At 39.2% G+C, this 13395-nt stretch overlaps 1 protein-coding gene across 1 annotated transcript in view; it reads left to right on the forward strand.

The window, feature by feature from the left end:
* The window catches only part of LOC138591056 (CAP-Gly domain-containing linker protein 4), a 40207-nt gene extending 27303 nt beyond the window's left edge, over positions 1-12904 (forward strand). Inside the window, exons 10-15 of the mRNA XM_069661562.1 lie at positions 256-450; positions 714-848; positions 2349-2472; positions 9625-9689; positions 9832-9910; positions 10231-12904. Coding sequence (XP_069517663.1) covers positions 256-450; positions 714-848; positions 2349-2472; positions 9625-9689; positions 9832-9910; positions 10231-10594 — 962 coding nt within the window. The 3' untranslated portion in view covers positions 10595-12904. The remainder of the gene's footprint in view (positions 1-255; positions 451-713; positions 849-2348; positions 2473-9624; positions 9690-9831; positions 9911-10230) is intronic.
* Positions 12905-13395: the final 491 nt, after the last annotated feature.

A 13395-nucleotide genomic window follows, 5' to 3' on the forward strand; every position in this document is an offset into this window, starting at 1 on the left:
AGCACACATTGTTGTGCTGTGTGATTTTTAAAAGCAGAATGGATATCAACATTCACATCTAATTTACCATGGCACCGAAATACAACAGTATAAGCATGTTTTTGAATGTTGCACAGCATAAAGGTGGTGAAGAAGCTGTCTTCACAGTGAATGGTATAATTAATGAACTTCAAACTGTTTTTCTTGGGCTTTTTTTCCTGTAATTACCTCTCTCCTGTGTTTCCTGTCAGTCATTCATCTGTCTTTTCACCTCAGGTGTTCTCTCCCGCTCTCTTTCCTCTTCGTCCTCTTCACTGGACTCCCGGCCTGCACCAGGTGCCCGACCTCGTCCACTGTCAAGGCAACGTCTTCCCGCAAGGCAGAGAAGGGAGCGCGTTTCTCCAGGTCCCAGGATCGTGCCATCACCGGCCTTCCGCTCTTCTCCTGACACCACTGCACTTACTGCTGCTGGTCTGTATAATTTAACATCCTATATCATATAAATTGAACAAAGAGTCGGTCTAGACCTGCTCTTTCTGTAAAGTGTCTTGAGATAACTCTGGTTATGATTTGGCGCTATACAAATAAAATTTGATTGATTGATTGATTGATATACTGTGTTGTATTAACACTGACTAAATAAGAATGGGTATTATTCCATGATTAAATTGATATGAATCAAATTTAGGCCAGTCATTATCACAGTAATTGAACACTTTGTTCATTCCTCCCAGGTCCTCGAAGCCGAACCCCCTCGGCTAGTAGTTCTGTTTGTGGGGGCCCCGAAGTGCGTGTGGGGGAGAGGGTGCTGGTGGTTGGTCAGAGAACTGGTATGGTCCAATTCTATGGAAAGACCAGCTTTGCTCCAGGTTAGTAGTTAAAACTGATGTTCCCCCCGCAAGTATGTGAAATAAGACTAAAAACTGATGTAACTCTTTGATACCATTCATCCAGTCTCTATGTGGTTAATGCTTTGCATCTTTGGAGCTAATATGTTTTAAGCCTAATTTCCGTAAACACATCAAATTATGTGACTTGTGGTAAATTAGATTTTTAGGAACGTGAATGATGTTTGCACATGTTGAAATTCTCTCTGAAGTTTAATTAGCAACGAATTTCCTACAATTATGCACAATAAATTAACCAACATCATCATGTCTCATAGCTCTGGGTTTCACAAATTGAATAATCATTTCATTACTGTTAATAAGAAAACATAATAATAATTGAATAGACTGGTTGTACCGTTGACTGTATGAATAATTAGCTATTTGTGCACTAGCATTCAACAGCAAATGTATTAAATGTGAGGCTGATGGGGTCCAGTTTCAAACAGAGCAGAACATTTGAGTCAGGTTTCTGTCTGCTAAAACCTAACAATAATATAAATATTAATATGGTTGATGTCTTACTTTACAGCCAATGAAAGAAAGACTTGTGGGCATATTTCTTTATATTCACTTATAAATGCCAAATACGTTTCATCCCAAAGTAATAATCAGAATCATGGATGAATTTTCTCTTTCAGTAAATGTAGAATTTGCCTTCCTAGTTTGCACACCAAGAAACTTTGTAACTTCAATTTATTTTTGTAGCAAAAAATTGTTTGCATAATTGTTAAAACTCATATGCAATATCCCTACTGGACAATGGGTAACTCTATTAACCACCTCTTTTTTTAACTTGCGTGATCTGTATTGCAAACTCAGTATCAAGTCATTCGAGCTGCAAACTGTAAGTTAAACAGAAGATACTTGGGAGAAGAAGATATGAGGACGCTTCAGTGGGGTGAAAACCAATACAGAAAAAAGCTTCCAGTACTCATTAATATTTAGGAAGTAGTTATTTTCAGGATTCAGTCATGTATGAATAAGTTCTAACGTATCTCACACCACTGAGGATCATGTTTGAAGGGTCTTAAGTCTTAAGTCTCCTTTGATACTCTTAAATCAGTGCTAGCAGTGCTCTGTAATCTCAGCCTCAGTGCACAGAGGACTGCGCCTTTAAACCAAAAGCAGCTTTTCTTGCTATACATTTCACAGTAATTTCACTTCTTTTTACATTATTATTAAAAAAGCCCAGGGGCTTTGGTTGTAGATACAATTGGCACATTTAAAACTTAAACTTAAGTGTATCAGAGCACAAGAAAAGTTTTTTTTTTTCCACGTGACGAGTTGTCTAATGTTGGACTATATTTCCAGGTAACCACTCTTCTGTTTGGCTGGTCTATATAGCAGATATACTTATCTTGCTCATTCTAACACATTTGATGCATGCAGTTGCCAACATTTAATGATCTACAATATTACTTTCATTTTTCATGACCTTGATGATACCAAATCTGTCTGTCTGTCTGTCTGTCTGTGCAGGGCTCTGGTTGGGCATTAAACTGGACAAGCCTAGTGGAAAGAATGATGGCTCAGTGGGGGGAGTGAGGTACTTCAGCTGCCCACCAAAACATGGCGTCTTTGCTCCTCCATCTCGTGTACAGAGGTGAGTGAAGGCTCTTTTAGGTAGTTTATATTTTCATTAATGACTAATAGTCCCTTATGGATTTTGCCAGTGGTCAGCCAGAGAAGCAAAAACTGAATTTGACAAAATGCCCTGAAAACCCTGAGGTTGTGTTTCATTGCCCTCATCAATACATCTGATGGCACTAATGAGCTCCTTTGACAGTGTCATTTGTGCGAGGGTTGACATATTTGATTTTTCCCTCTGTGGGCAAACAGTCCGTCTCCCTACTTGTGATTAAAGAGGGTCCAAGTTTTCAGACGAGAAGCCTGAGGCGTTCATTCAGCATGACTCCACCATTTCATGTGGCACCTAGTTATGATGCTGCGCCGTCATCCCTGCCCTTAAATATGGATTATAGATAATGAATATGTGTTAGTTATATGTTAAGGTTAGAGATTCATGGAGGTTATACAGGGTATGTCTTTAAATGTTGATGAATGAATTTGCAGGGTATGTCTTTAAATGTTGATGAATGAATTTGCCTTTAATTATATTCTAGCATTTTTATTGAAAAAAACTTATTTCCTACTGTTTTAAATGCATGTAGTTGTTTTCATAGTAAACTGTTTTGATAGCAAGTAAGACTGGACAAAGCACAGATCATGATTTTGGTTGCCTTTTAGGTTATGATTACACGGAAATCTTACTAAGCTTAAAATAAGACAAGAAATGATCTGGGAGATTTCCCTCCTTTAATTAAATCTTATATATTTAAGTACATATTTGGAGTACAATAATATTACAGTGTTTATTTATTTCATGAAACTCATCTCTTTTTGTTAGGAATTTTCATGGTCGATCAAAAACATAAAGGAAGATCTTTGAGCCTTTTTCTACCAGAAAGGATGAAGTTAGATTTGTAATATTTAGAGACAGCTTGTTTGCTTCTTTAATCCAGTACCTCAAATCTGTTTTTATAGTGATCAACAGAAAAACATTTCAGTTTGAATGATTTTGAATACCACGTTTATACTGTAACACAGAGGGTCATTTTATTCAAATTGCTTGTGGACTCAAATTGACAGCATTTATACTTAAAGCTTTCAGAACATTAACAGCAGAAAGACAGACACAGGATCGGTTCGTTGCAACATGAGTGAGTTGAGTGATTCATGACAGATTGACGTGATATGCTTAATATGCTTGTTTCATTGGTGCAAATGGTCCTCATCTGAAGACGTGCAGTTTTTAATGATACAGCACTATTTTATTATTTATTATAGATTTATTAGAATTATTTCGTGGACCCCCAGGCTATGGTTCGCGGACCCCCAGGGGCCCTTTGAGAACCACTGCTTTAATCAATGGCTGAAAATTAAGGTGTGAAATAACCAATGCTCTGCAGTCTGCAACATTTTTGTCAATTATCTATATAAATGAGTAATTACAGTGGCCCAAGAATTGATCCTTGGGGTACACCATACTAGAACTGCGCGTTGTGAGAATGGCAACCCAACATCTCTCATTAACAAATGAATGTAAACCAAACATAGATATAAAGGGTTTAAAGCTGTCCTGTTTTCAGGTCCTTACGTGTCTGACAGAACAGATATATTTCTATGCTACCCTGGGTAACAAAGTGTCAAAATGATTTTGTTTCTAGCTCTGAGTGCCGTCAAAACGCGGATGACCTACACAGCAGTACTTTGTAAAGATGCATTCAGGCAGATGACTGAAGTCGCTGCATTGCTAATGTGCTGCTTTCACTAAGCAGCCTGTATAGACATTGTGTAACTTAGTGTAAGGCCTCAGCGACATTGTTCAAAGCATAAGACCGCACATCTGATGTAAATTTATTCATAATGTTTCATCTGGTCAAAGTATAAAAAGCTGTGTGGAGTTTATTGTCTCTTTCAGCCTGACTGCCTGCTGAGGTAAATTATCAACCCCTCTCTTATATCAGCTTTTCGCCCTTCTTTTGCCAGATTCCTATTTCAAAACAAAGTATTTGGCATCAGGCAACAGTTTCACATTTTTGTTTTACTTTTACTTTAAAGTCAGGGGTTTAGTTTGTTTTAATCCTAATATTGTAATAGCTATCACTGAAATGTAGCTTTTAAAATATGGATCAAAATACAGCATCTTGTATACTTGCAATGAAAAGTTTATAATCTTAACTATTCAGTCTTCGAAACTTTACACTATCTTTAATGTTTACTTCAAAGCAGGAGGAAGACAACTTTGGAGAAACCAAAGAGTAAGATTCATTTTGAAAGTAATCAACTCAAACAAGGCCAAAAGCACGTCCCCCAAACACATCAATGAGAACTGTCCGCTTTGAATGATTGGACGGGGTTATTACAGGCCAGCGACAGCCACAGATACAGGATTGTTTTACCTCTTTTGGTCAGAGCATTTGAGTTATTGATGGCTGTCAGGATGTGAAGAGAATTTCACAAAAAAATAAATAGATACCCTCGCTTTAATGGAATATTTCATTAGTATTTTATTTTCCATGAGTTTTGGAGCAGTTTTACTAACACTTGAAAAACAAATATGGGTATGTTTGTAACATAGTGAAAGTAAGAACATTTTTAGTCTTTTTAATGTTAATTTTAATGTTATTATAGGATGTTGTACATTTGTGTAACCACAGAAGGGCTAAAATAGTGCCACTGAATGGTTTTGTTGATAGAACCATTGTTTGTAGGGGATGACAATGAGCACAATTTTCCACTGGCACTCCGGGCCAGTAACTTTCCAAATTCACTGGCCCTGCCGTTAAAACCACTGGCCCAGAAATAATATTGTTTTTGGTATTATTTTTATGTCAAATTTAGTTTCTCCTTCTGTAAGAGTTCTCATTACTTAATATGTGTTAAATTGTGGAACTATTATAAACTGATAAAAATAGCCTAAAATAATCATATGGGTATAAATAAAGAGGTTTATTAATAACCGCAATTTTTGAAACGAAAGCTTACTGTCTCCTACTTTCTGTCGCACACACACAACCTCACGCTGTGTGTGCGCCGCAGGTTTAGCCGTTAAGAGTAAACAGTCTGCGGCATGTCCGCTCCGTGAACAGTCCGTTTATGAAGCCACAGCGTTAACGTGCACGTGCTTATGGTGAGCCCTGGTTTGGTGTTTGAACCATCTGGTGGAGAGTTGAGATTATAACCATCTATTTTAGACTAGTAGGAGCTCAAGATCTACTCAACTCAAGAACACTGGCTTGTCTCTTGTGGTGTTTAATCTGTCTCTTATGAGGCTCTCTGATCTTGAAATCTGGTCTGATATGTATTCAAGTTAATATTTCATTACTAAAGATATGCTAAAGATAAAACAGCCCAAATGCCTTAAATAATTGTTTCTGTTAGTTATTAATCTGTCTCAGCCATCACCAGAGTTTAAGTTAGATAGTTAGGAGGGATCTCAAATTGTTTATTGATCAGTGAAGATGTTTCTTATTGTCAAGTTCTGTTGAAAAGCTTTCAAATTAAAACATGCTGATGAAAAATATTCTTTTTATATCCAAGATATAAGATTGTGGCTTAATTTTGTTCATTGGTTGCCTTTTTGCTTTCATTTGCCACAGAAGTTACTTCAAGTCTCACACAAAGGAGATTATTTAGTTGCATACAGATGGGTGACGCATTAAAAGAAAGGCCAACATAGATGCTTTTGTCAAACAGACAAAGACCTGCAGCTCTGTGCTGTTGGCTACATCCATGACACAGACAGGTCAGGCAGACAGTTATGTCCAGTTCCTTTGTGTCAACTGGTAGAATGTGGTAGAATAGCACAGTTGAACTAGTTTCAAGTTTGAATTTGTGTTGTCACAAATCTTTGGTGTGAACCAGCCTTAGCCCTCCTGGGAGTCTCACGCTTCTGGAGCTATGAACACTATTCTTTAAAAAAAGGTATGACCACGTGATGTTTTGATGATGTTCGTTTTGTAGCCCCAAACTTCTATTAGTGTTCGACTGGGTTTAGATGTGGTGACTGTGAGAGGCATCATGATTTCATCATTTCAGGTGCTCTACCATCTGTATTTTCTCCAGATCCCCCCCCCCCACACACACACAGTTTGGTTTTAAAATGATTTGTCCTGTTCTCACATATGTGATGCAATCATAGGAATCTCTCTCATGTGGCACTCATCTTGACCTTTTCATATTGTAAACAAACCATGGCCTTTATAAAGTGAAAGCAGCCACTGTGACATCTGTGAACAACCGTTTTGACTCCTCCAGTTTGGCATTTAGCTGCCAACACCTTGTTTTTTTTAACCAGAGGAAACCATATTGAAACGACGAGAGGGCAGGAGATCAGAGAGGTTTTAGCAAATGCTAAGAAGCCTGTCAGCTATAGCTCAGGGGTCTCCAACCCTGCTCCTGGAGCGCTACCTCCCGGCATGTTTTAGGTTTCTCCACACTCTAACACACCTGATTGGAATGTTTTGCTCATTATCAATCCCATCAGGTGTGTTAGATGATGGAGAAACCTAAAACATGCAGGAAGGTAGCTATCCAGGAGCAGGGTTGGAGACCCCTGCTACAGCGCTAGCTATATTAGGAAGGTGCATCCATAAGTCGCAGTAAAGCTGGTATTAATTGGGATACCAATATTGGCTTGAGAAAAACAGCCGTTAAATATAATAGAGAACGGTGTCCTGAAATTTCTTTTTTTTTTAGAATTTGGCCTTACATAAATGAAGATTGATTGATATTTTTGATGACAACATGTAAACCAAGATAGGAGGAGTACAAATAACCAAGAGAAATTTGTCTAAACTATGTGTCAAGGACACAAAAGCATGCATATCATTACACATCATCCACATTTGATTGTTAAATGCAAGCTGTCCAAAATGGGAATATGCAAAAACAAAACAGAAAAAAAGTAACAGTCAATTTATAAATGCTGTCAGAATGAATCCAAGTGTTGCAAAAATGGGACCCATGATTGTTCCCATTTATGTTGACATTTTAAATTATTACTTCGCAATTACTCCATGTGGATAACCAAAACCAGTTCATGCAACCAGTTTCTGAAGCATGGCAAGATTGATAGATTCATTAAGCATGTATTGAGTGAAAAAATACAAAGCTGACTCCTCAGTGTGTCTTTTAGTACAACTGAACACGAAACAACCTTTTCAGGTTTTTGGCTAACAAATTTCTAATGAATAAGTAGGTACAAGCTAGAGCATGCCCTGCTTTATTATCCTTTTCACTCTTAATGGAACCATAAGTTACAAAATAGATATCATGTTGTTATTAAGAAGACTTGAAACTAGTGATTGGGACCATAAATTCATTACAAAAATGTCAAATGGTCAAATATCTAGTGAGAAGTACAGGCCATTTTCTGGTAGACTTCTTCAATCTGACTTCACTCTACAACCTGTTGAGTCAACCCCTGTTGGCTGGGAATGCAGCTTTAAGGCTCTTCTGCTGTGGCTTAATTATTCAGACCTGAAGGCTTTGTCCTTTCTACACACGGGTCTGTATGTGACAGACTGAGTAACTGGCTGACTGACTGACAGTACTTTCAGAGCCCTAGAGAGAGAGAGCTGCGACATTGCAATGGCGGACCCTGGAGCATATTCGACCTCCACTGACACGACTCTCTGTCTATACGGCTCTGGATACTTTGTTCAGGAAGTAGGCGGCGCTGCTCCTATGCTGCTCTCCACTTCGTCCGCAGCGCACACCTGCTTTCAAACACGTTGTCATCGGCCTCATAAGGACAGTCCTTGTAACACATCGCCCACAAAAGCACACATTGACCTGATGCAGTCAGCCACATGCTAGGTTTTGACCTTGTCTTGTTTATACAGTCTATGGTACAAACAAAGCACATTCCACTGAAGGCTTTCTTATTTGTGCGCATCAGATCGAGCTTGCTGACTACGCAGACAAAGTATTGAGTCAACAGATGTACTGAGTGCCAGAGTGGCTGTTTATGGAGATCATATAATCCTGGGGATATGGAAACAGTTGTCTGACATTTATATTCATTCCATGGCAGACATCATTGTGTTTTTTACTTCACATATTCTGCAAGTGGAAAGAAAAACTATTGACCTTTTTTATTGGATGGCACATTAACCGCTCTTTGCCTTGAGTGTATAATGTGTGTCATAACTGAGTGAAAGTCATTACGGTTTAAAAAGCAGTTGACATCTCAAGTACTAGATTTGTATATTTTAAATGAGTGAGAGGCTCTTCAGATTTGAGGGAAATGCTGGTTAAATTAACACATTCCATCATTCCTCTAAGGTATAATTAGTTTCTTCACCTTCCTTTGCCGCTAGTTCTTCACCTCAGTGCATTTTCACCACACAAGGAGAGTTTTCCTCTTTCCTTCCCATCTCTTCATTCTCTCTCTTGTTCTGTTGAACCAGATGTTTACGTCTTCCTTGAGATAAAAGCTGCTTTTTTTGAAAGTCAGTGCCTGTGTTTTCTTGTCATTCCCTATTCATGTGCTTTCCATCTCTTCTGTTCTTTCCTAATTAACCCTGGGGCGCACAGTGTGCTCAACTGAGTACATGGTTTCTCTCTGTCTAATGGAGAATCTCAAATTCTCCCCATCCTGCAACTTGTTTCTCCTTTTCTTTTCCTTTCATGTCAGCAGCTATCACAACCCTTTAGAAAAGCAAACATCTTGGCTTATGCAGGCTCCCTACCCTCCTTACTTATGTTTCTTTTCCCCTTCCACTCACATCCTTTGGAAAGCAAGGTAACACTTATTTCCTCCTTTGCTCATTTCTTGACAAGAGAACTATCCCTCTTAATGGCTTCCAGAGCTCTAATGTTATTAAAGTCACATAGAAACTTAAATAAGCGGGACAGGAGCTCTTGTGCTAGCAGCAGAAATTGCCTTTTTCCCCTGTAGCTGTTGTCAGAATCAGGGGCTATCATCAGATGCACGCACAACCCTCATCCCATTGTGACCTCAGAAAGTTACAGATATGTGCTGCTATTTTGATACATTTTGAAAATGGACCTTCCACTATATTTAGCTCCAAATAACTTCTCCGTGGATTATATGAATTAAAGTGTGATTGAGATTGGAACTCTTATGTCAGTGGAGGTTGTTCCACCGCAGTGTGACTCATGTTGAAACTTTATTAGCTTTATTACCTCACTTAGACGTTTTTGTTTCTTCTATTTTGTCTCCCAGGATCCATGGATCTGTTGACTGTCTGTCAGAGCTCTCCTCCTCACGCCTCAGTCATCCTCTCAGTGGTGAGGGTTTTGCTTTGACTGAGATTTATCTTAAACGTGTCTTTGCATTTATTATGGACATTATTATGCTATGAGTGCGAGAGAAGTTATTATTATGCAAGAATCAGTGTAAGAGTACTTGACTCTTGTGATTGTCGCGCAGGGACCATCCGTCGCAGTTTCAGCACATCATCGGCCATCGCCAACCCAAAGGAGTCGAGCAGAAGAAGTCCTGTTAGCAGGTGGGCCTCTCTTTTCCACACTGCCCTCACATTTCACCCTCCCTGAGCTTCAGCTTCATCCTAATTCCCTGCAGCAGTGGCAGAATCAATACTAATAAGAAGCAGTGGTATTAGTCAGCAAAGGTTCCTTTTTTAAATAGCCAATGCATGATTGTGGTTATAATGAGAGAGAACAAGGAATTGGAGATCAATCCCTCAAACACCAAGCTGCCATGAATCTCCCACTTACTTTTGAGATATCCTCTCACACTGCATACCTATTCTCATAAATCTTCCTTTGCTGCATTTTCTCTGTGCTTCCACCATTCAATATAAAATAGGAGTCGTTCCAACCCTCACCGGCGGCGCTGGAACACCCTGAGCAGTGTTGGCAGTGTTCACGGGAACACGGCAGGGTCCAGCCCCTCACACAGCTCTGACGGACAGGTGTGCCTCCACGTGGGCATGCAGGTCCTGCTCAGCAGTGCCAACGAGATGGCATTCATCCGTTACCTGGGAACAGCAGACTTTGCCCCAGGCCTCTGGCTGGGTCTGGAGCTCAGGAGCCCTAAGGGCAAGAATGACGGCTCTGTGGGTGGCCGCCGTTACTTCAGCTGTCGAGCGGGCCACGGCGTGCTGGTCCGGCCCAGCCGCGTCACCTACCGTGGCATCAACGGTTCACGCTTGGTGAATGAAAACAGCTGAGGACTGTGGGAGTGGGGAGGGTTTTAATTAAAATCGCTGATGTTTTTCTGTTTATGATCTACAAGTTTAAACTTTTTATTCTTTTTGCATTGCACATCATTTTCTCATTCATGTAGTTAGTCATCTGTGCTCTTCCAGAGGTAGTGTGAGCGCTGATAACTAAAACCACTTATAAATAGTTCAGATTTCAACAACTGGATTAGGTCTTTGGATATATGCAGGAGGGAAAAAAGCACTTTAAAGGATTAACTTAAATTCTTATTAGATTTAGGTTTGGCTGGATGCAAGGGGGAAACGTCTGAATAAGACAAAAAAAACTGCACTACTTTAAATCTTACTGCACTGACATACGTCAATCTGATAGATTAGAATAAGATGAACAGGATGGTGTGGATGTGCACACATGAAAAACTATTTCTATACCCAAAGCTAACTTTGATCAGAGGAAATATAGATTTTTATCAGATGATTCAGGTGGTAATGTAGCGACTCTCTAACCAAAAGTGTGCATGCGTTTGTTAGTATGTGTAGGTGTGCATGTGTGTACCAATTAAGAGCACTTTGAAACAAGAGATTGATTTTGGGGGATTGTTGATTGATGATAATTGATGATTGAGTCAAAACTTGAGCTTAACTTCCTGAATTATGTGAATTATGCAGGTTATAATTAATTTTTAAGAAGAAGCTCCAAATTTTGATCGTAGAAATCAAAAGCAGGAATAATGATTCTCTGTATTCTCTGTATCTTATGAAGAAAAACCTTTAAAAGATGGCCAGCAGCTGCAGTTTTGGAAACACAATAGTCACTGCCTGAGTCCAAGTTGACAGAGGAACAATAGAAACAAGTTCAACAGAATTGGAAAATCCGTCTCCTTCCCTGAAGTCAACTGTGTGACAGCATTTTGCATCCCAGTGAGACTCGAGAATCTTACAGTAATGTTATAATGATGTTTACATGCACATTCAAGTCTTAGCCCTACCTCCAACAGGGGAAGTATTCCTACTGATCTGTCTACAAATGCAAAGAAAATGTATATTCCACATATCACACTATACTCCTGTTTATGTGCGGCCCTGCAACATGAGATTATCCCAGCCTGGCAAACGTTTGTTTACAAGACACAGAGCTGCAGTAAGCCTAGTTTAGACACATACTCTAATTGCGTAATATACATGTACAAAGAATTCCCATTAAACCTGAATAATAACATATTCCACATGTTGTGATAAGCTAATTCTACATTAATCAGGCCTCATTTTGATTATGCAAACGGACAATGCTGTTTACACGACCAACATAGAATTTGGAATATTTCATATCTGGTATGATAGTAGAAAATGAGTGTGCACTTTACATTTATTCACTGGCATAGATAAACTGAGTCTTAAAAATCAAAGGTTGAAATGAATCATGGATCTTGAGAATGATGAAAGGATGACGATTCAAACCTTTCTAAGCAGCAGAGCTCTCATACGTCTGAGTATGGAAAAATCTCAACGTGAAGTTTAAAATAACAGACTGTACAGCTTTTCTGGACACTATTGAATCATTACATTTGAAGACCACATTTCAGGGCACTGAATGTGGCATAATTGTATTTGAAACTTAATTAAAGCAGCTTGACAGGAAATAAGCAATCATGGAAAAGTTTGAGGGAGAGAGTTTGCTATTTGATTAGAGCCGTCTGGGCAACTCAGCTGAGAACAAGCCATCGATTGTGCATGTGGAAAACAGACCCACTATTCAGTAAAACACTCATGTACCATCCAATTAGGGCGTGTAGGGCTCAACAGTAGCTGTAGAATCTCCAATGGCTCTCTCTCATTGATCTGTCTGGTCAGGCCCCCTGTGATGGAGAAGCAGCGGTGGTCAGAGCCCAATGTTGTCTCAAATGTTTGCCACAGGTACAACAGACGATAACGAGCAGTGGTGTCATTACTTTTTGAACATTTTAATCATAATTTTCTTGTTCAGAAAATGCTTCTCATTTGCATTAAGGCCATTTCTGTAATAACATCTGTGCTCTACATTTCAAATCTCGTCTTTATATAAACTACAGTTTTCATGTATCTGCATTCCCAGTCGTATTACAGCATGAGTGATTTCAAATTCCACTGATGGGTATGAAAGTCTTTTGGCGCTGTGTTCTTGTGGGTAATAGATGATAGATTTGTTTTAATATAATGGAATTCCTGATATGCATATTTGAAGATTGTGTGTATGTGAAAGAAGGATTCAGTCTGATGCATTTACATGTTGTGAAAATAACACGACGAATAAAACCAGAATAAAAGATTCTATTCTAATGACCTCTTTTCTCCATGACTGTCTCGTCTTTGGCTCTGCGCCTTCATCGAGCGTGTTTGTACAAATGAAAAAAAGAGCTTTACTTGACTTTCTTGGACCGTTCATAAAGTGCAGAGGAAAGTTGTCTGCAGGGACGGAAAATGAAATAGCACAAGCACTTTGAAATGGTTACACGTCTGTTCACTTTAGCATCTGATTCCTCTGGGGCTCATCTCAGCCAAAGCTGAAAAAGCCTGCTGCTGGAGCAGCATTGTTTGCTTATCGCCAGCCCGGGCACACAAATTCAAGTTTGAGTGGGGGTGACACACTCTATTATTCCATGATTGTGGAATAAATAGATGTTTGAATGGCTGCTTTGAAATGTTTTCTATGCTTATTGTTGATTATTTTTGTAGTGTGAACAGGAGAAACGAAGCGGAGGGAAGGATCCAGGGAAGCAGTGTTTGCCTTCCCAAAACTACTGACCAAGAGAGGGATTCAAAGGTGAGAATAA

Source organism: Semicossyphus pulcher, unplaced genomic scaffold, assembly GCF_022749685.1.
Source record: "Semicossyphus pulcher isolate SPU_LCO1_2020_fin unplaced genomic scaffold, fSemPul1.0.p SCAF_14, whole genome shotgun sequence".
In the NCBI taxonomy this organism is placed as follows: domain Eukaryota; kingdom Metazoa; phylum Chordata; class Actinopteri; order Labriformes; family Labridae; genus Semicossyphus; species Semicossyphus pulcher.